General features: G+C 56.9%; 5 protein-coding genes across 5 annotated transcripts in view; 3 read left to right on the top strand and 2 right to left on the bottom strand.

Moving 5' to 3' along the window:
- The window catches only part of CHGG_01500 (uncharacterized protein), a gene marked incomplete at both ends in the record, with an annotated part of 3,934 nt that extends 1,081 nt beyond the window's left edge, over positions 1–2,853 (bottom strand). Inside the window, 7 exons of the mRNA XM_001220720.1 lie at positions 25–258; positions 365–481; positions 535–566; positions 624–1,398; positions 1,498–1,781; positions 1,838–2,174; positions 2,401–2,853. Coding sequence (XP_001220721.1) covers positions 25–258; positions 365–481; positions 535–566; positions 624–1,398; positions 1,498–1,781; positions 1,838–2,174; positions 2,401–2,853 — 2,232 coding nt within the window. The remainder of the gene's footprint in view (positions 1–24; positions 259–364; positions 482–534; positions 567–623; positions 1,399–1,497; positions 1,782–1,837; positions 2,175–2,400) is intronic.
- A 2,100-nt stretch (positions 2,854–4,953) lies between these two features.
- CHGG_01499 (uncharacterized protein) lies at positions 4,954–11,002 on the top strand (the record flags this gene model as incomplete). The annotated part of the gene is made up of 3 exons (XM_001220719.1): positions 4,954–9,639; positions 9,690–10,820; positions 10,886–11,002. 3 exons carry the CDS (start codon positions 4,954–4,956, stop codon positions 11,000–11,002), a joined length of 5,934 nt encoding a protein of 1,977 aa, XP_001220720.1.
- Positions 11,003–12,483: 1,481 nt separating this feature from the next.
- Positions 12,484–15,139, bottom strand: CHGG_01498 (uncharacterized protein; the record flags this gene model as incomplete). The annotated part of the gene is made up of 6 exons (XM_001220718.1): positions 12,484–12,653; positions 13,390–13,772; positions 14,116–14,183; positions 14,233–14,379; positions 14,798–14,913; positions 15,043–15,139. 6 exons carry the CDS (start codon positions 15,137–15,139, stop codon positions 12,484–12,486), a joined length of 981 nt encoding a protein of 326 aa, XP_001220719.1.
- A 2,747-nt stretch (positions 15,140–17,886) lies between these two features.
- CHGG_01497 (uncharacterized protein) lies at positions 17,887–19,181 on the top strand (the record flags this gene model as incomplete). The annotated part of the gene is made up of 4 exons (XM_001220717.1): positions 17,887–18,229; positions 18,703–18,806; positions 18,877–18,890; positions 19,028–19,181. 4 exons carry the CDS (start codon positions 17,887–17,889, stop codon positions 19,179–19,181), a joined length of 615 nt encoding a protein of 204 aa, XP_001220718.1.
- A 470-nt stretch (positions 19,182–19,651) lies between these two features.
- CHGG_01496 (uncharacterized protein) lies at positions 19,652–19,972 on the top strand (the record flags this gene model as incomplete). The annotated part of the gene is made up of 1 exon (XM_001220716.1): positions 19,652–19,972. The coding sequence occupies one exon, from the start codon at positions 19,652–19,654 to the stop codon at positions 19,970–19,972; it is 321 nt and encodes a 106-aa protein (XP_001220717.1).
- Positions 19,973–20,923: the final 951 nt, after the last annotated feature.

Genomic DNA, 20,923 nt, shown 5'->3' with positions numbered 1-20,923 from the left:
GTAGAACTTTTTCCCGACGCGCACGAGGTTCTGCTGGACGTGCGCGGCGGTGAGGGCCAGCAGGTCGCGGGCGTGGTGGGTGGTGTGCGCGGCGCTGCTGACGAAGACGGTGTCGTTCTTCTTCTTGCGGAAGGGGGGCGTCTTCTTGGAGGCGTTGGGGGAAAGGGCGCGTGTCGGTGCTGGTGGCTGCGGTGGCGTGCCATCGCCGGGTGGGCTTCGCGTCTGTGGCGCTGCCGGTGGGTGACTCGGACAGGGCGACTTCGGCGTGCTTTAGGAGTTTGTATTGGGATTGTTGGGGGATTTGTTTGAGAAGTTCGATCATGGCGTCCTGAGGGATCGTGTCGAAGGCTGCTTGGACGTCTACTTTGGCGAAGTAAAACTTGTGCTGTCCGTCGCCAAGCTCGGTTTTGAAGGCCTTGATGCGCTGATAAACGTCTCCGACGGAGAAGAGTGACGTACCCAACCGGCTCGGGTTCAAGGTCTGTTTTTTTGTGTCAGTGGATTAGTCCTGCGTGCTGTGAACAATAGTCTCACCTTCTCAAGTTTGAGCACCGCGCTAACCGGGCCTAAAATTGAGTTGATACTAGGCCCTAATAGCTTACTCTTTCCTGGGAGGAGTGTACGCCGCCGTAGATTCATGATCGGGCGCATCTTAGTCTGCTTCGGAAGGAGTCGAACGTGAGAGTAACCCAGCCGCCGTGACTGTAAGATCTGGCGAGCGTCCTCCATCTTCACCTCTTCAAACATAGTCGTTTTCAAAACAGCTAGGGCCGGCTCGGCCACATAGCGCCAAACATCATGGCGGAAGAAAAAGAGACGGTACCGGTCAACATTGGACTCCGTAACGTAAAAGTTGTTGCGAATCAAGGGTATTAAGAACGAGTCGATGAGGTAGTACAAGAACTCGTAGAAGATTTCTGTTCGCTTTCGCGTGTCCGACTGGGAGCTCTTGTGGTTGCCCAGCCCTGGCGGTATGAGCCATTCTATGTCATTAATCTGCCGAACCGTCAATATAAGCCGGAGAGCGAGTACGGTAATTGCGCCTACCTTCATTCCCTGCATCACCTCGTGTAGGTACATGCACTCGAAGCGCCGAAGACAAACAAAGTGATGGATCTTTCTTAGGAAGCACGCTTTATTGTGCTCTTGGATGGACTCTTGGCCCCAAAACTCATTGGGGATGACTCGAGAGATGACGGCCTGGCAAAACGCGGAAACACTCGCAGCCGGGGTGGCTAACTCGGTAAGAGAGGCGTACTGCATATTCACGACAGGTGTGGCTAGCGACTTCGGGCCGTTCGCCTTTCTTTTAGACTTGTTTGGCGGCCTAGAGGATTGCGGCAGCGCCGGATCAGAAGTCGCCTGGGTCGTCTTCTGACTGTTGGCTTGCCCGGGAACCTGGATATATGAGCGCCAGGTTCGGTAGACGAGAAGAAATGCACTTACTGGGCAATAATGCTGCAGCATCTCTGCGTAAGAACAGCGTGAATGAAGTACCTGCAATCGTTGGACTAGATCCACCGTCTTGCCCCTGAGCCTCCTGGGGACATGTTTGACAGGTTTCTTTTTGGGGTCTGACAGAGAGCACTTGGCGGCTATCTCTTCTTCACGGAGCGCATAATCCTGAACCTTCTGAGCCGTTTGCCTTCGATTCACAACCGATGTAAACACGTTGTGAAGACCAAATTGCCGGGGGAATAGATACATCATGATATGAACGACATCCTCATGGTTCTGGCCACGTTTTGCAGATTCCTTGTAAGGAAATCGATTCAGAACATCTAGTCTGGTGAGTATCGGATTATGGGATAAACAAAGTAAACGGAAGAAGACATACGAATATGGCGGAGGCCGAATTGGACGAGACCTCGGGCATTGAGGGCGGCCCTGGCGTAAAGCATCCTATTCCTGGCAAAGGAAATTTCGGAGGGACGGAGACCAACATCTCTCTGGCCAACACCCACAGGGAAAGCTTTTGCGTTGCCATTGGCCTGTGGTAAAGTTTCGAGCTCCGAGATGGGGGTTCCGCCCATCTGGTAAAGGTTCCTCTTACCGGCCTTCACGGATCTGAATATGGCACAGTCAACTAATAAATCGATCATGATGCGCTCCCCTTCTTTCCCCAGCAACATGAGAAGTTGCGGCCAAGGGCTTTGCTTCAGTGCATGAACATGCTGATTGGGATAAGCTGAATACAATCCGGGGATAGTTGACGCGGCAGCAGGGTTGGGTCTGTTGCTTTGGCCGGCCTGCTTTCTGAATCCATCGCACAAGGTGTGCTTTGGCCAGGAGCCGGTCTCTTCTCGGGAGAATAGGAGCCAAACGGCAAAATCAACGATCTTCCAGCGTGTGAACATGTGAGTTACGTCGTTTGGTACGCTACACGTATCGCCCTCTTACCTCGGACTGCGAGTAGATGGACCACTTGAGGCCATCTGAGAGGGTCACGTACGACTCGTCGCCTTTCTGCGAGAAGCCGATCCATTGCAGCCAGCGATGGCCGTGGTCAACCTCGGGGCGTTGGCGGCGCGCCACAATGGTTGTGTCGAGAAGCTCACCCAGGACAAGCTCATCTTCCGTAGGGGTTTCGTTAGGAGAGAGATGGCCAAGCCCTACTGATCCGATCTTCTTCCGTCGAATACGCGAAGAGGAGGGTAGCTCTGAGAGGGCGTATTGACGCAACGTCTGGATTTCCGGATAATACTGGGCGAGCAGCGCGTGCTTGATGATGACGTTGGGTGGCTTCGCACACTTGACGTGCTTTGCCGGTGGTTCAACGGAGCTAGGCCCAGTTAACGCTCCGGCGTGGTCTCGGCCCCTCTTTCGGGACCCCGGACCCGAAGCCGGGTCCATTGATGCGGGGCCCGGTCGATGGGCTCCACAGGTCGCTTCTGCAGATAGCCCAACGGCTTCGAATGACCCCCAACGATGTTCCTGAGCGAGCAAAGTTCCCTTCGGTGCATACCTCGTCAAAGATGAGAGGCCGACTGACCAGCTTGATAGCGAGAGACAAAACCTATCAACAGCCGGGCGACATGTGCTGCTGGGTGATTGGGTAGGAGTGGTGCGGGATGAGATGAATTGGGATTCAGACGGGCTCTTTTCATCAGTCAATTCCGTCCTTCAATTGAACAGAGCAAGACGGGCGCATCTAGGCTGGCCGATTGGATGGGCAGCCACCGGCTCCAACAAGTATGGTAGCCAAGCCCGAAGCAGACGAGTGGCACTGGCGAGCACTGGCAAGCGCGCACTGGGTTGGATGCTCTGCGGAAGTTGTGTGACGGCGTGTCGGCGCGTCGGAGGGCGTGGATGGGTCGGGATGGCTGATAGCCTCAAACGGTTTGCCCAGTCGAGTCGGGCCAGTTTCGTGACAACCTTCTTTTGGTCCTTTCTTGGGGGTCAAGCCACGCTGCCCAACATCGTTTGCACTTGCGGGTGGATGTTCGTTTCCTGGTTGGCGCTCGATGAACTGCAGCTCTGCAGCAGTGTTCTGGGTTTCTGGGGAATCATTGTCGATTGTGGGCGTCATTAGGCAGCCACACCCACTGGACCGACTTTCATGCCTTCGGATCGGACGCCCGCGATTCGCTGCCAACGAAATTCCCAGCCAACCCCAGGAGCGATCGGAATACGGAAAGTGGGACCCGAAGAGAAGACCACACCTCGAGGCAAGCACGGCAGGAGGGCAGGCAAGTAAGTGCAAACGCAGGCTTGGAAAAGAAGCCGCGGGCATTATCTTTCTTCCCTTTCTTTTTTATTGGGAGATTGGTACAGACTCTGTGAGAGTTCATTCTCCTCGACGGCAGCAGATCTCAAATCTTTAGCTGCTTTTGGTGAACTTCCTCGCACGGGCATCCAGGAACAACTGTGGCGTTGGGGTTTATCCCTCTAATTATTCCTCGGATTTTTTTTTCGTTTGGCTTTCCATCTGAACTCAATCCGAACTCAGCCAGGGTTTAACCTTGCTTTTCGAGGGGAAGAAATTCCCGAAATACACGAAACCGAAGGAAACTTGAACCGAGAAGCAGAGAAGAAAAGGGGCAGGAAGTGAGAGAGGCCAGTAGGAGTGAGATGTCAAAACGAAGGTGGGTTTGAGCCCAAATCCAAATCGGGCAGTTGCTTTCTCATCAGTATTCGTACCAAGTACCTAGAATCAATCCATTTCGAACCCGAATCTGCTCGATCCTCCAACCTTCCTCGCAAGCAACCTACCTGGACCCCGGTTCGAGCCTGGCTGACATGCAATGCACTTCCAATTGCAACCCCGCTGTGTGCGACTTTTTTTTTTCTTGCTGCAGCCGCCCTCGCATAGGACGAACCCGGGCCCCCCATAGCACAGGAAATTGCGTTCAGGGTTTTGAAGCATTCCGAGGACAATACTTGCCGAGACTTTCCTTGTATCTGCGCTACCGAGTTTGACTGTGTTCATTGTATGTACTTGGTACAGTCTGACAAGTGCCCACAACTCAACCAGGCCACCTGCATTGTGACTACATACATGAAAAGTAAAATACCCCGTTTAACGGCCGCGAGGATGGGACGGGTTCCTGCCTGTATTGCGAATTGCCCACATACAGGGAGGAAGCCCCCTTCCTTCACTTGGCGCTCTGGGTGGATCCGCGGCTTGCAGCAGCGGTGCCGAGAGTGTGACTGCCCAGTGCCAGAGGTGGAGGGACGTTGTTTCTTCGCCCAGGGCTGTCCCCAGTTGCTTCTGCCGACGGCCAATCCAGCCAGACCAGCCCAATCCAACCAATCCTCGTGCTTGCCAGCGCATCAACCTCGACAGGCCCCAACATCCCGCCCACCAAGCCCACCCCAGTTGCCCGCATGGAACGTCGATGATCTCTGGAATCCTCAAATCTTGTTCGCTCCGAGGCGTGTGCACAGTCGTAGCAGCCAGCCCGCCAGGAGCTGCCATAGAGTGATGGGAGGAGGGACGAGTACAACGACACCATGGACCATGGCAGTCTCCGAGACGAGCCTGTTTCGCGCTCCGGGCCGTTCCTCGACCATCTCGACCATTACGATTACAATAGCCAGGATCAATCGCCCCTCTCACCACAGCGCCAGCACCATTACCGCGACCCCTTCGACGACATAGATGCCCTCGGCTCCGGCCCGAACTCGCCCGACCCCTTCGACCCGTACGCCGCCGCGAATCTGCACGCTTTTTCCGCCAATGCCCTCGCGACCGCCCGCGATCCACAACCTCCCGACGACTCTGTAGACCCCGCCGACTTTTACCGCAGCTACCAGAGCCCGCAGCCGACCGAGGATGCTGGAAATACCTCCCCGCCAGTGAAGGACCCCATGGCCCAGGCGACGGTATCCAGCAGCACACGGCAGGCGCCGTCGTTGCGGTCGAACGGCAACGGAACGACCCCGAAGCACCCCGCCGTTCCGGTGAACCACCGCGGCGCCCTGCGACCGGGCCAGCGTTCCGCCTCGACTCCAGTCGACAGCCGATCAGGAGTTTCTGGCGCGGGGGGTTCGAAACCGTCAGCTGCCGCCGAGGGCGTTCCGCCGAGCGTCAAGGATCTCAAAAAGAAATTTGACCAGTCATCCTCTCAATCCGCCTCCGGCGGCCGGAAATCCGTCCCGAGAGCCTCAACCCGAGACACGGCGTCGAGTAGCGTTAATGGCAGATCACCCGGTACAACCTCGCACAGTACAACTAGGACGACGGCGACACGAGACAGAGACAGGGACACAGGGCGCGGCACAGGTAAAGGCTCCGGAACCCGAAGTTCACAACGATCGAAATTGCCTACCGAAGACCAAACCTCTGGCAATTCACAGTCGTTTGCAAGCAGGATATCCAGACCTCGCACCGCCGGTCCCACCACTACAAAATCACCCAAGCCCATGGCACAGCCTGCTGTGCCGCGTCAAAATGGGCTTTTGTTTGGCGAGATCCTGCCGGATCAGAGCGACGCCGTCACACCCGGGTTCGGCATCGAACCGGCCCGGCCGAGGAGGACTTCCGAGTCCAACATCATCAACCCTGCACGGGCACAGATGAGAACTCTCTCGAACCCGGACATCGCCGACACAGAACCACCGTCGCCAACCGATTGGTACCGCGCTGCAGGCCCGGTTGAGCAGCAGAGCACCGATCACCCCGTGTCCAGGATACCAAAAAGTCATCACTCTCGAGCCCGCAGTGATCTTGCTGGATCCAAACTGACCTTGAGCCGCCCGGACCACGGTGCAGCGAGGCACGATGTCGACTCCCCAATCTCACCCACATCGCCGGCCTCTCCGACCTCGCGTCTTCCGCGGCTGGCTCGGAGGATGAACGATGCCTCGACCCACGGCGAAAGCCCGGTGTCGACGCGCTCCAACTCCCCCTCCACCTTCAACAAGTATTCCACATCCAGCGGGAGAACATCCCGACAACATGTCTCCTCAACAACACGCGCGAGGACGCCCACAGGGAACCCCGCCCCCAAAGCATCAAGCCGAACCTCAAGCTCGGCTCGCAAGCCCCCGCCGTCAAATATTACAACTCGGCCCACCAGTCGACCCAGTAGTCGGCTCAATGCCTATGTCTCTGTGCCGACTCCCAAATTGTCTCCGAGCCTGCGGAGCTCTCGGCCTCGCCAGTCAGTTGCTACCGCCACGACTGCAGCATCGAGAATGCGAACCGTGGAGGCCAGCGCTTCCCCTCTCAGGCAATCTCAACGCACCGTCAAGACGGACGAACCGACGCCCCGAAGGCGTAAGGTATCCGTTGGCGCAATAGATTTCGCCCAACGACGGGAAACCATCAAACTTGCCTACAGCAAATCCATCCGGGAAACCCAGGCAAAAGAAGTCAGGCAGGCCGCTGCGGAAAAGAGAAAGAAAGAGTTAGCTGCTGTCGCTAAGGCAAAGGTAGAGGCAGAGGCGGCTACAGCGGCGGCTGTTGCTAACGCCACGGCTGCGGCGGCTGCCACGGCTTCTGCCACGACACCGTCTAAGAAAGCCCGGGACAATGGCCGCCCCTCCGACGCGGCAACAGAACAACAAGAACCCCAGACTGAAGAATCACAGGAGTCTGAGGCGGACATGCTTACGCCCCAACCACCAGCGGAGGAGTTCCGTGCCCCTCTCGATACACTGAGATTAGAAATACCAGGCAGTTTCCCCGGCGCCGGGTCCCCATTAGACGAACAGGACGACATCCCCCTCTCCGCCATCTCGATGACAAGCGCGGTAACCGAATTCGATACCGAGGTGCAAACCGAGCCCCCCAGACAGGAAATGCCAATATCAATCGACGGCGCGCTGGGAGTGATCACGCCGAATTTAGTTCAACCCACACCTCAACCCGAAACAGTCGAGCAGCAGCTCCCCGAGCAAACCGCCATTCCCGATCTACCCAAGAGAGCAACGTATCAGTCCCCATTTGATGACGATGCCGATGAAGATGACAGCGTCTCCATCAAAATTTCTCTTGATCCATCATCGGTCCCTAGACCACAATCATCCGAGCTCACACCAACTCGCGCGACCTTCGAACCCGAATCTCAGCCCGAACCCGCCGTTGCCCCTCCTCCGGCCGAAGACGACGAGTACGTGCCCCGGCCGTACACCTTCTCCGACAACTACGAAACCACGATCACGATTTTGGGTCCGGAAACTGATTTCAGGCCGTTCCACAAGGAGCTGCCTCGTGCAACCATACCCCAGGCCGACTTGCCTCAAGCAGATGAGCCTCCCGCTACCATTACCCCTGAGATTATTGCTCCTGAGACTTTGCATCCTGGCGATGCCCAATTTGGGGAACCCCACATTGAGGTCGAAACACTGGACCGTATCGAAGACTTCTATACCGGACCGCGCCTGCGCGACAACATTGCGGCTCTACGTGACTCAACCTTCACCTCCTCCGATCCTAGCACGCCTCTTGATGGCCACCTGGCCCCAGCAGAGTACCAAAACTTGCCGGAAACGTCACACAATCTGGCTGTGCCCGGCCTGCTCGCACCGGGGAACCGTTCAAGTCAGCATTCCGCGTGGACCGACTTCTCATTCGGGAGTGAAGACCGCAACACTGGTCATCCAAGTTCTACATCCCAGTCACATGAAGTAGACACCCATGACGACGGGGCGTCTTTCAGAGCCGCAGCTTCTACGGGAGATCTCAGTACTTGTGCATCAAGTCTCGGCGACCTTGCGCAAAGCCCAGAGTCATCACCGCTGGTCCAATCCGGCGCCCCGCCCTCCCCTATGATACCCGATTTGTTGGGTAGCCAGCAACAACTCCCCGAGCTCACCAATGCGGAATCTTTCAGGCAGCAGAGCGAATCGGAACCCGGAAGCGTAGCGCCTCTCCCGGAACGTGAAGCCCCCCGCCCTCCCCCAACGGAGCGCAAGTATGAACGGGAGAGCACTTTGTATCTTGCGGAAAGCCGACCAGAAAGTTACGCATACAGCCAAGACGGTGAACGCGATCTTTCAGGGACTGTGTCACCTCCGGAGTCCTTTTCTCAACTCCGCCTTGACCAAGAGCCCTCACGTGTCTCGCTCAGTGAGACACTCTATGATGGCCAGACCCCGCTGACAGAAAAGGAGCAAGAAGAGCAGAAGCGGCTCCGGCAAAGGCAACTGGTTATCCGAGAGCTCATCGACACGGAAGACGCCTTTGTCCGAGACATGACTGTCGTCGAAGAGATCTACAAGGGCACGGCCGAGGCGTGCCCCAATCTGGACAACAAGACAGTCAAGCTGATCTTTAGGAACACAGACGAGATCATCGCTTTTCACGCCGCCTTGTTGATCGAGTTCAAGGAGGGAGCATCGACCATCTACACCCCCAAAGGCAGGCGGTCTCCTCCCCCGATGCCAGATGCGAAAGACTCCGACACGGCGACCCTGAATTCCGTTTTCTCTGCGAACAAGCCCGAGCGGAACGACGAAAAGGATCGTCTCACCATGCTTGGCTCGGTATTCTCCAAAAATATCGAGCAGCTGAAGGCAGTTCATGAGGTGTATCTGAGATCCAGCGATAACTCCTCGAAGCGGCTCGTGCAGATACAAGAAGACAAGACCGTGATGCTCTGGCTCAACGAGTGCAATGAGGTGGCAAAGGAGCTGACCAGTGCTTGGAACTTGGACTCGCTCCTCATCAAACCGATGCAGCGCATCACCAAGTATCCCGATATTATCACCCATCTCCTCAAGTACACTCCAGAGGACCATCCGGACCGCGAATCGCTGGTCAGCGCGAGGACGGTAGTGATCGATGCTATTGACGAGATCAACAAGACTAAGAAGAACTTTGAGTTGGTCGGCCAGATCGTGGGCAACAGGAAGCGCAAAGACTCGGATGTCCGGGCTGGGATAGCCAGAGCGTTTGGCAAGCGCGTCGACAAACTTCAGGTGTCCGCCACCAAGACAGCCGAAGACGAGGATTACCAAAAGTTCCAACAGCAGTTCGGGGACGATTATCTACGGCTCCAAGTCGTTCTGCGTGACGTAGAGTACTACTCCAGGAACGTTGCGACTTACGTTCACGAGTTTCTTCAATATCTGTCCTCCATGGAGCTCGTCATGCGCCTCCAGCCCTCCCGAGACTATGCCCACTTGGAAAGCAAATGGGTGCAGTTCAACGTATCTATGAGAGACATTGAGAAAATCGCCCTGGAGAAACATGTAAGGCTGCCAACTCGCTTCTACTGATTTGCGTGCTAATTCATTGCCAGCTTACCGACGTTCGGAAGCACGTCATCGAGCCGTTTGAACAGGTCATCAGGTGCTACGGAAACCCCTCACTCGCTATGAAGAAGCGGGCGAAACGGCGCCTGGACTACGAAAAATACATGGTGCTAAAGGCCAACGGAAAGAAGGTAGACAAGCAACTCGCAGAGCTGGTTGAGCAGTACGAGGCGCTCAACGACACGCTCAAGAAAGAGCTTCCCAAGCTTTCCGCGATGACAGCCAAGGTCGGGAACATCTGCCTGGGCAAGTTCATTAGCATCCAAGCAGCTTGGTATGCCATTTGGAAGGAAAAGGTCAAAGCGCCGCTGTCCGACGTTACGCACGTTCCCGAGCTCTCTGAGATTGTGACCAGCTTCCAGCGAGAATTTGCGCTGCAGGAGGAGCGGGCAAAGGCTCTCGGAATCGTCAACCCCACGCTTAAGGGCAGGGCGTCGCAGTCGACCACCGACGATGCTTCTTCCATCCTCTCCAAGACCAAGTCACGACCGAGCGATATCCTCTCGCCCCGTGGGAGGGGCTTATCCATTAACAGTGATCACATCCCGGCTCTCCCTACTCCCGACTTTGTCAAGCGTAACAGCGGACAGTTCAGCCTATCCCCAGCAAGCAGCGCTCTCCCCAGTCCTGCTAACTACTACCGCGACTACTACTCTGGTATTAACGGCTACCCCCGCGGCAGCGGCGGCTCGCCCGTCACGCCCGCCGAGAACTCCAACGGAAGCCGACCCCCGGTAGCCGCAGTCCCCCTTTCTATGCGTCCCAGTACCGGCCACAGCTTTGACTCGACGAGCTTGCCGAGGCAAAGCTCCGAGTCCACCGCCATGTCGACCAACCGGCGTGATTCGAACTCGACCTTCAACTCGAGCTACCCGGCCCACAGCGCCGGTGCCGATCAGCAGACCAGGCGTCTCTCGGGTCTATTCAACTCCGCGCTGCCGCTACCCGATGGGCCGGAGGAGAGCGCCAGGTCGTCGAGGGCCTCGTCTAGGGACAGGGGGACTGCTGCTAGCAACGGGTATAACGTGCTCTGGCTGGCCGCGTCGCTCTTTGAGTTCAACATTGAGACGACCAAGCATGAGGCGGGGTATCCTTACCTGACGTATCAAGCGGGTGAAGTGAGTTATCCTCCATATCCACCTGCATATCGTGAGAGTGATGTTTACTGACTAAAGGTGTCCAGATATTTGACGTCATCGCTGAAAAGGGCGAGCTCTGGCTAGCCAAAAACCAAGACGATCCGCGCGACGTCGTCGGGTGGATCTGGTCGAAACACTTTGCTAAGCTGGCCGATTCGTAAATCGTTGATCGTACCGCACCTTCTCAATTCTCTTGAGGGCTCTATTGTTGCTACCAGCTCACGGGAGCTGTGCTACCCATCCTGTCGGCTCCTCAGCGGGACCGACATCCTACCTGCGACCGGTGTACTGATTTCTTTACATCCTACTCCAGAGGCCAGACGGGAAGGCTCATGGAAGACTTGGACTTGTTTTTCTATTAACATCAAGAAAGAGGCCGGGGTTTATTACGATTTTGTGGGCACGGCGTTCAGAGAGGTGTTCAGTACGAGGGAAACGAACTAACTAGGGGAATCAAGGGGGGGATCAGAGGGGGGAAGGGGGGGGGGATGATTCCCAGAAATCAAGGAAACGGATGGATGGGCTTTACTTTGTCCTTTGTAATGCGGCCGCCACGTATGATAACTACCCCCACCAGCGCTGGTCTTTTTTGTCTTCACTTTTTTCTTTTTTTTAAACTTCGACTACGCGGCACAAGTGCTGCATACATTAGGATTTGCCGAAGAGGCTTGGGTACTAGATGTTGTGCACTAGATACCTTGTGTTTTATGAGAAAGGGAAATGTTTCCTCTACATGTCTTCTCGATCTCTGATTCTTGTGTGTATAAATTTGGACCCCCCATTATGTCTTCACCATTTCTGGGGGGGGTTTAAACAGGATCAGCCAGCCATACGGCGGACAACCAGCCTGGCGAAAGAGACGGGGCCACAAATAAAATTAGGACTGAGAAATACAAAACAGTGGTTGACTACATGAGCGGTGTGACTTCTCATGTGTGCTTGCGCTTCTTCACGTCTACGATGGATGGTGTTGTTCAGGTAGAGGGTTAGGGTTGACAATGCTTATTGTTTACTTTACCCCTTTTTTCGGGATCGGTGGTGAAGAGAATCCGGTTCTTGGACCGGTGGGCGGGCCTTGGTAGATAGCGAGCGTATCCTGACAAATTGGATACATTGATTTGATGTCTCCGAGTGTGGACCGGGAACGATGGAGATGCGACAATGGTGATTGAGCACGCGTGCTCGAGGCGGTAACTTGCTAAGTCAAATCAAGCCCAGACCCGAGAGATCTGAGCGACACTAACTTACAGATTACCGACAACTTCCTATTTGGGATCGCTACGCTTCGGCAAGGGCCGTACCGGTTGCAGGGCCGCTTATAAGGAACTGAGTAAGCTACTAGTTAACTATTTAGTAATAAGGTGATACATTTGGCTCCCGAGCATGGGCTTTTTGTGAAATGGAAGAGCCACGCTGGCGGACGGTTTCGAACCCGTCGATCATTCGCATCTGGGTTGCACCTTGGCACGGGCAACACACGCGCGCGCGTGGTTGTGAACCCGGTTTTGACGAACACGACGACGTGGTTCTAGCCTTCTCAGTGCAACGCCGCGCAGAAAAAAAATCCCGAGCGTACGGGCGCGGAACCCCCCGCGGCATGCTACAGTGCTGCGCAAGGTAAGGTGTATGTATGATCCGAAGCTCACGAACCGCTCGTGCGCGGGGCTCCGCCACATGCTTTGAAGATGAGACGGCAGATGCGCCCTTGCGGCGATCCTGTCCCCTCGTCCCATCTTCTCAGGTGCACCCGGGCGGAAATCCCCGCGCATCGGCAATCGGTCCTCAGTGTCCGGGCTGTCATCATCGCCTTACCTACCTGCCATTGTTGCGCAGGAGATCACACACGGCCGGTCGCCCGCCTCCTGCATCTCGTCCCGGCTCGGGAAAGCGGGAGATCCAGAGCCGCAGGGGGTGACGCGGCACGAGACGAGAAATCGACGTATGTAACGTAAGTGGGCTTTGGATTTATCGTTAAACGCTCAGGCATCCCATATCGATCGAGATCTGGCCGATTGTCTCATGTGCGTGCCAGATCGCCAGCCTTGGCGCAGCCGATCCTCAGTGTTCTGGAAACTCTCCTGACCGCAAAGGTCCCCGATGCTTGGACTGCATCTGCGTTTTTATTATAACAAAAGTCGTTCGACGTTGTTATGATATGGGGCGAGAGAAGAAGGAAATAGAAAACAGGCATAAGTGACAAGAAAACAAAGGTATCAAATGCAAAAAAGTCAAAGCAAAATGAGCGAAAAAGGAGGAGCCAGGCTGACCAATATTGCTTGCCAATATCAACTCTAGCTCTTCAGATAAGAAAAGGCTCTAAACGGGCCTTTCCTCACGACTAGTAGCGCCCCACCGTAAACGGGTTGGCTCGATCGGAAGCGCGCCCGACCGCTCCAGAAATTCAAGATGCTTTCTGGCAGATCGTCGGGCGCGGAGCCAAACAGATACCGGCATGTCAAAGCTCGGCGGCACGCCGTAGCCCATGCCGAGGAACCCCCGGGTCCTGAATGCTGGGTACTCCATGTCAACACCTGTCATGTGTGAGGACCGATTCCCGAGAACCGGGCATGCTCGACCGTCCTTGCCCTAGTCATCGCGGAGCGCCCGCGCGGGCCGCAACCAGGAATGAAGCCTGAAGGGTCGATTCCCCCGTTTGCGACAGACAGCACTGGATAGCCAGGAGCGCTGTTTGGGCCCATGATTTGTGACCTACGGCTCGGGCTTTCTGGGACGAGAGTGGCCGGAGGAGGAGGAATCCACACGGCGACCCCTTTCTTGGTCAGAAACTGAATGTTTGCGTGTTTGTTCCCACGCCGGCACGGGATCGACGGGCGAGTTGGAACTTCGGCCTGTCCAACATGCTCAAAGGGCGGGTGCTCGAGGCCCCCAACTTCGTGACCCCTTCTAGTCCCGATGAGACATGTAGGAAACCTGTTTCGGTCCTACCACACAGCTGACCGGACTTTGTTGGTGTGGTGGGTGTCTAGGAAAGGGTTTTGCTTTTCCATGGTCTTGATACCCACCCATCCGGACCTCCTCCCCTCGAAGCGCGCCCTCAAGGCCTCCACCCCGCGCAGAATCAGTGCTTCTGCAGCATCACGAGTTAGGCGGATATACCCCCCTCTGCCCCGCTTCCTTGACAATCCCCGACACGCCAGCCGACCTTCCCCCTTTGCCGATCTCGTCCACCGAGGGCAAGATATCCAAGCTGCGTGACCCAGTGCCAACGGTAGGCGGCCCTGCTCAACCTATAGGATAAGCAGAGATCACGCACTGTACTGCACCACCCCCTCCCACGGACAACGCGGAGGCGCCTTTGTCCTTGGCTATTGACCTGCCCCCCTATAGACCGACGAGGCCGAGTAAGGGGCCTGGACTGCTCATCACCCACCGTCAACCAGCGGTTGCGGCCCGCAGCCGGGGCGTCATTGGACGGTAGTGCTCTCTGCTCACGGCGAGACCCGCGAAAGGTGCCGCCGTGGTACCGAGTCTGGCCCCATTCATGATGGCCACGCTTGAGAGGCACCGCAAAGGGGCGCTGTAAGGGAGGGTATAACGGCTGGCATGGTAGAAGGGGAGTCCGCGTAGTATGTACGAGGCCTGTTATCCACCAGAATTGCTTGGTGAGGTTTCCGCGGATGCAAATTCATGTCCTTGTCCCCACGCCTAGGCAGCCCCAGGTGATCTTCGTAGAAGACCCATCTTGGCCAATATCTTCCAGCCATCTAAGGCCCCGCGTTCTGGCAATGGGTAGATTGTGACACGATGCGGTTACCCCCAAAAGTTGGGGTTAGCCATGCCCAAACATCTTCTAAGCGGAGTCCCAACGACGAGAACTAGTGAACAGGATGGGTAAGAGGTGTCAGAAGGCACAGGCTCTTGTTGAGAGAAAAGCTTATCCTGGGTCCCGTACGCAGTGATTAGCGAGCTTCCTAAGAGTTTACTGTAGCAATAACCTTTTCCTCGAGGGCGCCCCCGGAGCAGGTTACTGGAGGCGTTATTTTGACGCTCGTCAACCATGTACATCCCATCCCCTCAAAAACGGTTGAGCAGGTAGGTCTCGCGGAATATCCTGCAAAGAAACCCAGGCTAGCTGCCGACGATGGAGGTGGGCCGGTTAAAGTTTGTGTGAAACGGTACGGATTGCAAGGCGCGGCACGTTTCCGTATTCCAAATCACACAAGGGGAGAAAAACACGCACCGGAACTGTGTGGTGAATTGACTGTAGATCGGGATGGCACACGGGACCTGGGTAGACGGCGGTGCCGTGCTGGACGCGCCAGGCTCGGATTCGGCATCTTGTCAATGCAAAGAAGCCGCCGGCACGATTTTGTTTGCTAATTCGGCTAGGCGCCGGTTAGGCGAGGCCGGCGCTGTTACCCAGCCCTAGCTTCTTGGAGCATGGAGCCAGCTGGCCATGGGGGGGTGTCGATGGTGTTCCCATGTCGAGGGGAAGCGGTGGAAGACTGAGCTCCCTTGACATCTCAGCCCAGATGGTGTCAGTGCGAAGCGCTGGTTCCCAAAGAGTCACCCTCTGACAAGGCGCCGCATGAATGAGCATGGGAGAACAACCCCTGGCTGTCTTGAGTGCACGGATTTGGAACATCTAGAATCCTTCCCCAAACGCAACGCCAAGCCGGGTGGGTGAGCCATGGGATGCCAAGTGTCATCAGCACAACCATGCGCTCAACGCAAAGGCATTACCACCACCACCCTTACCCTGGTAGCCGTGTCCACCTTGTCGACATTTTTCAAACAACAGCAAAGGTGGGAAAGGTGGCGGTGTCTGTTGAGGAGTGGGACTCTTCTCGGGTACAAGCATCCGGATTGCGTACCGAGTTGTATAGCCCGGGAGCCGGAAGCAAAGATTGACCAACACGGCGGCGATTGGACATCGAAAATCCATCTTCGACAAGGCAGCATGATCGAGGCGGTCCGCAGTGTAGATCAGCAACTATTCACATTGGTCTGACGCCATTGAGGGGTGGATCAGGAATTAGGTGGAGGGGCTCTTGCAGCGCACTCTATCTGCCCCGACGTCGGCGGCGGTGAGAGCGGCGAGCGACAACTCCGTTGCTTCTTCTGCTGCTTGGTCCGGGGGTTCAAGCGTCGGTTATGTTCGAGAAGCTGTCCATCTCGATCCTGGGCGGCACTCCCGCCGATGCGCTCTACCGCATGTGGAAAGGTTTGCGTGCAGAAGGCTGGGACGCAGGACCGTTGTGGTCCATCCAGTGTTTCAGTTGGAGACCTCGTCTGTCGAAGAGATTGATTCGGAGGCGAGGAGGACGCTGCATGATGCACGCCTGCAGATAATGGAAGCTCCGTCGAAATCTTGTGGAAGCTGCAGGGGCACAAGGGGCAGAAAGTAAAGGAAAAATAAAAGAAGGTGGTGCTGGGACAAGCCCGAGAGCGCGCACAGACAGACAAGTTGACGTCTTTTCCTCGATTTGGAGTCGGAGCTTCTGGCGATCCAAGAATTCAGATGCGCTTCTCCCGTTTTGGGAATTTGCTCGTTTTTGATTTTCACTTTTCGGGCGTCTTTGTCGCTTGTTTGGGGGATCGACCAAAATTCCCTTCTTGGCGCGGCAAGGCACCACTTGTCAAGTGCTCGCTGTGATTGACGGCGATGCAAGGTCTGTGCGTCGTGGGGCGTGCGGTCTGATGAAAAAGCTCCTTCCACCCCGTCAAGTGCTTGCTTAGTGGGCCCGGCGCCACCCGGCATCCCCCCCTACTGTGTGGAATGCACTGTAACCAGCCTGTTGTTTCCGCACTGGAAGCTCTGAACCTGGGAACTTGAACTTCTACATGAAGGGCATCCCACACACAAAAAATCCAGGTTGCAGGACAGCCCGGACCGGACCATTGAACCGCTCTTTCGCGGGACCAATGTGCTCTACTCCGTCCCCGGTTTTTTGTGTTCACGGTCGGAGATCTGGAAATCGTGGAGAACCCATGCCTGAGTCGACAAGATGACCGACCCCAGCTCGGTTCTTTTTTGGAGCCAGCATGGCCCGGAATTGCAGGGCCTAAGCTGGGGAGAGGAAAGGGCCTCTGGGCCTTCGGCAAGCAAGGGCAGCCGGGGTCACGCGGCTCTCGCGATGCTATTCTTGGACGTGGCAAGTCGACCCGCCGCGCCCCCAGATGAGAAATTCAATAACTAGGTATCGGGTGGGATTCAGCGCGCTCTCGGTGCTCGTCTTGCGAAAAGACTCGGGGTCCTCCCAGCGGATAGTGAGCAAATTAGACCCAGCCTCTGCTTCTGGCCAGGCGTGGAAAGGTCCAGCGCGGGTTTGCTTTGGGCGGGGCTGGCCGCTGGCGAGGTGTTGTTAATCCCCCCGCGACCCGAGATATAGCTTCACTCGGCAGGGATCTTGTCGGGAGGGGCGCAGTTGGCGTCAACCTGCTGGCCCTTTCCCCTCAGTTTGGTGAGGTGAGCTTGGTGAGACTCAAAGTGCAGCGCCTGTGGTCGAATAGGAACGCATCCAGCTTCCCGCAACAAGCACGCCGCTCGCATGCATGCCCGCTCTTGCGAGGCGCACACACCGGCCCTCTCCCACACTCTTCAGCGGTTGGGGGACGCCGCCATCCCAAGGACGGGTTCGATCCAAACCAGAGGGGTGTAGCGGCGGGTGGCTCGTGTGGGGAGCTGCCCCAGGGGTTTCGCGAAGAGGTCGAATCAACACCCTACCTTGTTGCCGTCAGTTATAGGAGCCGGGACTGCTGTCATCTCGACGCACATGCCATATCTGGCGACCGCAGCGGGAACTAAATTGCAATATAAGCCCACACAATCTGCTGACTGGCTGACCGTCCAGGTGGGAGCGCCCACTTGCTTGTCGAGCCGCAGGTGCCGTGCCGCTTAGCCAATGAAACCGGGCACTGCGTGTCATGTTGCTGTACCGGTGTGGAAACTCGACGATGTGAGGTATTGAAAGACGTCAGGGATGCTCGGCGAGACACAGCGCACTATCCACGGGATGTGCGGGGAGGGGGGTATACCGTGGTAGGATGGGGAGCAGGAACCGGCCGACCGTGTTGTGGCGGGATGCCGATGTCAAGCGACGAGTTTCTTGCTATCCAGTATGATGCTCTCCGGGCGGCCAAACTTGGGCCAGGCTCGGTGGCAACCAACACCCCGCGGCACCTGCAAAACATTTGGAATTGCTCGTGGGTGGGAGGAAGACGCGAGCTGCGCGGTGCCGGCAGCTTACTCTACCCGAAGGAGGAACGGACACGGCAAGGCATGCTTGGCAACGAGCTCTCGGGATCCCAGCACCTCTCGCGCGAGATACAGATACCCCAACGCAACCCCCTTCGCGCGACACAACACAACCGAGAAGCCGCATGGATGACACCTCCCTTGATGTGGCCCGCGCATACTCGCCATGGTAAGGTAGTGATTAGGGAGCGGCGCGTGTAAACGTACGCAGTCCAGAGTCCGGGAAGGACGGTGACCGTGAACTTTGCTCCGAGTTTGACTGCTTCTCAGGGCCTCGGAATGGTGTCTGTGGGTGTGTTTGTCGTCTGATTGACCCCCTGCCGGAGCCGTTCCGAGACAGAGAACCCAGGTCCGCGGATTCGATCGCGGGCCCGACTTCGAGTCCCGCTCGTCCAGGACCGGGGGTTGGGGAAGGGGCTAGGATGGAAGGTATTGAAATGGATCACAGCTGTCTTGTGTGTATGGCCCGTGCCCCACACCAACCGACCGTGTCCCGTGTGTCGAAAATCCGAGTGGCACTTGCGCGTCGCGGGTCGGGGTTGACTTAAGGCTGACTGACCGTTGCAGACCAGAGTCGCCGTGTCCGTGGCATCATGCGACGGGAGCTTCGGCGATGCCCCGGGCACTGATGTTCTTCTCTAGGTCCCTCGGACCGGTGGTCTTTTTTGTCGGCTGAAACTGAAGGAGACCTGACTCCTGTTCATCCATCGCCGGGGATTCTGCAAGATCTGTTTCCTCTTCCCTGGGTCCGTCCAGGGAAGAGGAAGTGCTCCCGCTCCCGCTCCTGGAACTATGGCTGCGGCTGAGATGTGCAAGGTCGTGGTTGAGTGGTACGTACCCAAAAGAACAAGGGGACTCGCTGCAAGTTCACAAAAATGGTGGCCCCTCCTCAACCCCCCCCCCCAGGAAATGGTGGGGTTGCAGGCACCCCCAGCACAGTGCTGAATTAACACCCCCTGGCGAACAGCCCGTCCCCCAGAACGGATCATGGGTCAGTAAAACACACCAAAAGCGGGCCAAGCTCTGCCCGCATCCCCGGAATGCGCCATCGACCATCACCCATCACCGGGCAGCGTCTCCCCACCACGACCCTCACCTCCTCGCCCGATGCTTTTTGGTAGTTCCATGACTAGGGCGCAATAACACAGACTTCGAAGACAGTTTCACCTTCCTGGTAGCCAGCTCGCCAGACAGCCCCCAAGGGTATATAAGCAGCCGCGGCCCCCTCACTCCAACGCCAAGCTCAGGGTTTCCCATAATCTCAGGCCCATTGTGTCTGTCTTCCCATCTCCAATCTCCAATCACCAGCCAACACCGCGCCGCTTCCATTTCCATCCCCATCCTCCATCCTCAGTGGGCCACCCGCCGCCCCTCGTCGATCGCAGACTGCTCCCACCCACCTACCTTGCCGCACCGCCTAAAGAAGCGCCCGTCGTCTACCCGCTTTATTCTGGAGCTAATCTCCGACCGACCGGTACTCTCTTTTGCCGCCGCAACACGCCCACACAGCCGCCTCGGGAAACCAGCCGACGACCGTCGTCTTTGATCCGCAACCGGCGCGGTCCCGCGGGACTCGACCGCAACCTAAAACATGCATCAACCGCCGTACCCCCCGAGCCAGGCACAGCCGATGCCCCCCGACATGCACCCGCATCCCCACCAGCCGCCGTATCCCGCGCACCAGATGCAGCAGCTCCCGTCAATGCCCCCACCGAGCACCCAATACCAAGAAACCGTTCCGATGACAGGTCCCAGAGCGCTACAGCCAGGCCAGTCCTCCGCCGACTCCTCCCAGCCGTCGCCGTCGCAGTCGCAGGAGCGCGCCCCCCTCACTCCGGAGCAGAAACGCCAGCAGGAGTTGAACCTCAAACCGTACTCGTCCGAAGATGACCAGAGCCGGGTATACTCGTAAGACTCCCTTTGTTTTTTTCCCCTTCGGCGCCGGGCCGCTCGCCCTGGCTGCAGCAACCGAGGCGCGGCGATCATGCGCGTCATGTATGTTTTTCTTTTTTTTTTTTTCGGGCCGCTGTGGACAGGCGCTAATCCGAGCTCCGGCAGCCTGGATGTTGTGCAACAGCCACAACGTGCGCGTATGTGTGGCTTCGGTGACAAGGTACGCTTGTCTTTCTGGGCTGGAGATTTCGGCTTGTTGGACGGGACCGTGGGCTGACAGCCGGATAGGACCGGCGGCCCATCACGCCTCCTCCCTGTGTGAGGCTCATAGTCAAAGACGCAAAAACCGGGAAGGAGATCGATTGCAAGTAAGTAGACCGCCGCCCGGACCGAGACCAAACAACTCGGGCCGCAGCTGACCAGGTGCATACTCGTCCTACAGCGAGATAGAGCATACCATGTACGTCCTCAACGTTGACCTCTGGTCCGAGGATGCGTTGAAGGAGGTGAATCTCGTTCGCCATACCACAGCCACGCCATATATATCGTCCACGTCGCCTGCATCCTACGCCCAAATTGAGCAGACTAAGCCGGTGTATTCGCACAAACAACCGTCCAGCAGGGATATGGGCTATCCCCAGCAGATGGCTTATCCTTCCCGGGGTCAGGCTGTCAGCCCTTATGGCATGCAAGCAGCCATACGGCCAAGGTAGCCTTTTGGTCGCCCCTTGTCGGGGCACGCCGTTTCGAATTCACGTTTTGCTAATAATCGCCCGCGCAAGCAGGCTTTGTTTCGCCCAACGGAACTGGCTACCAGCCTCCGAACCAGTACTATCCTCAAGCCGACATGCAGGGTATGTCGCAGCTCGTGGGCTCGCCCTACGGCGGTCCTCCCAGAGTTTACGAGTCTCAGTTGGCGGCATGCTCAGCGCATGTCTATCAGCCGAACCCTCGTCGGGCATGTTTACTC

The sequence above is a fragment of the Chaetomium globosum genome, genomic scaffold (genome assembly GCF_000143365.1).
Source record: "Chaetomium globosum CBS 148.51 scaffold_1 genomic scaffold, whole genome shotgun sequence".
NCBI classification, from domain to species: domain Eukaryota; kingdom Fungi; phylum Ascomycota; class Sordariomycetes; order Sordariales; family Chaetomiaceae; genus Chaetomium; species Chaetomium globosum.
This window is presented reverse-complemented; position numbering and strand designations above follow the sequence as displayed.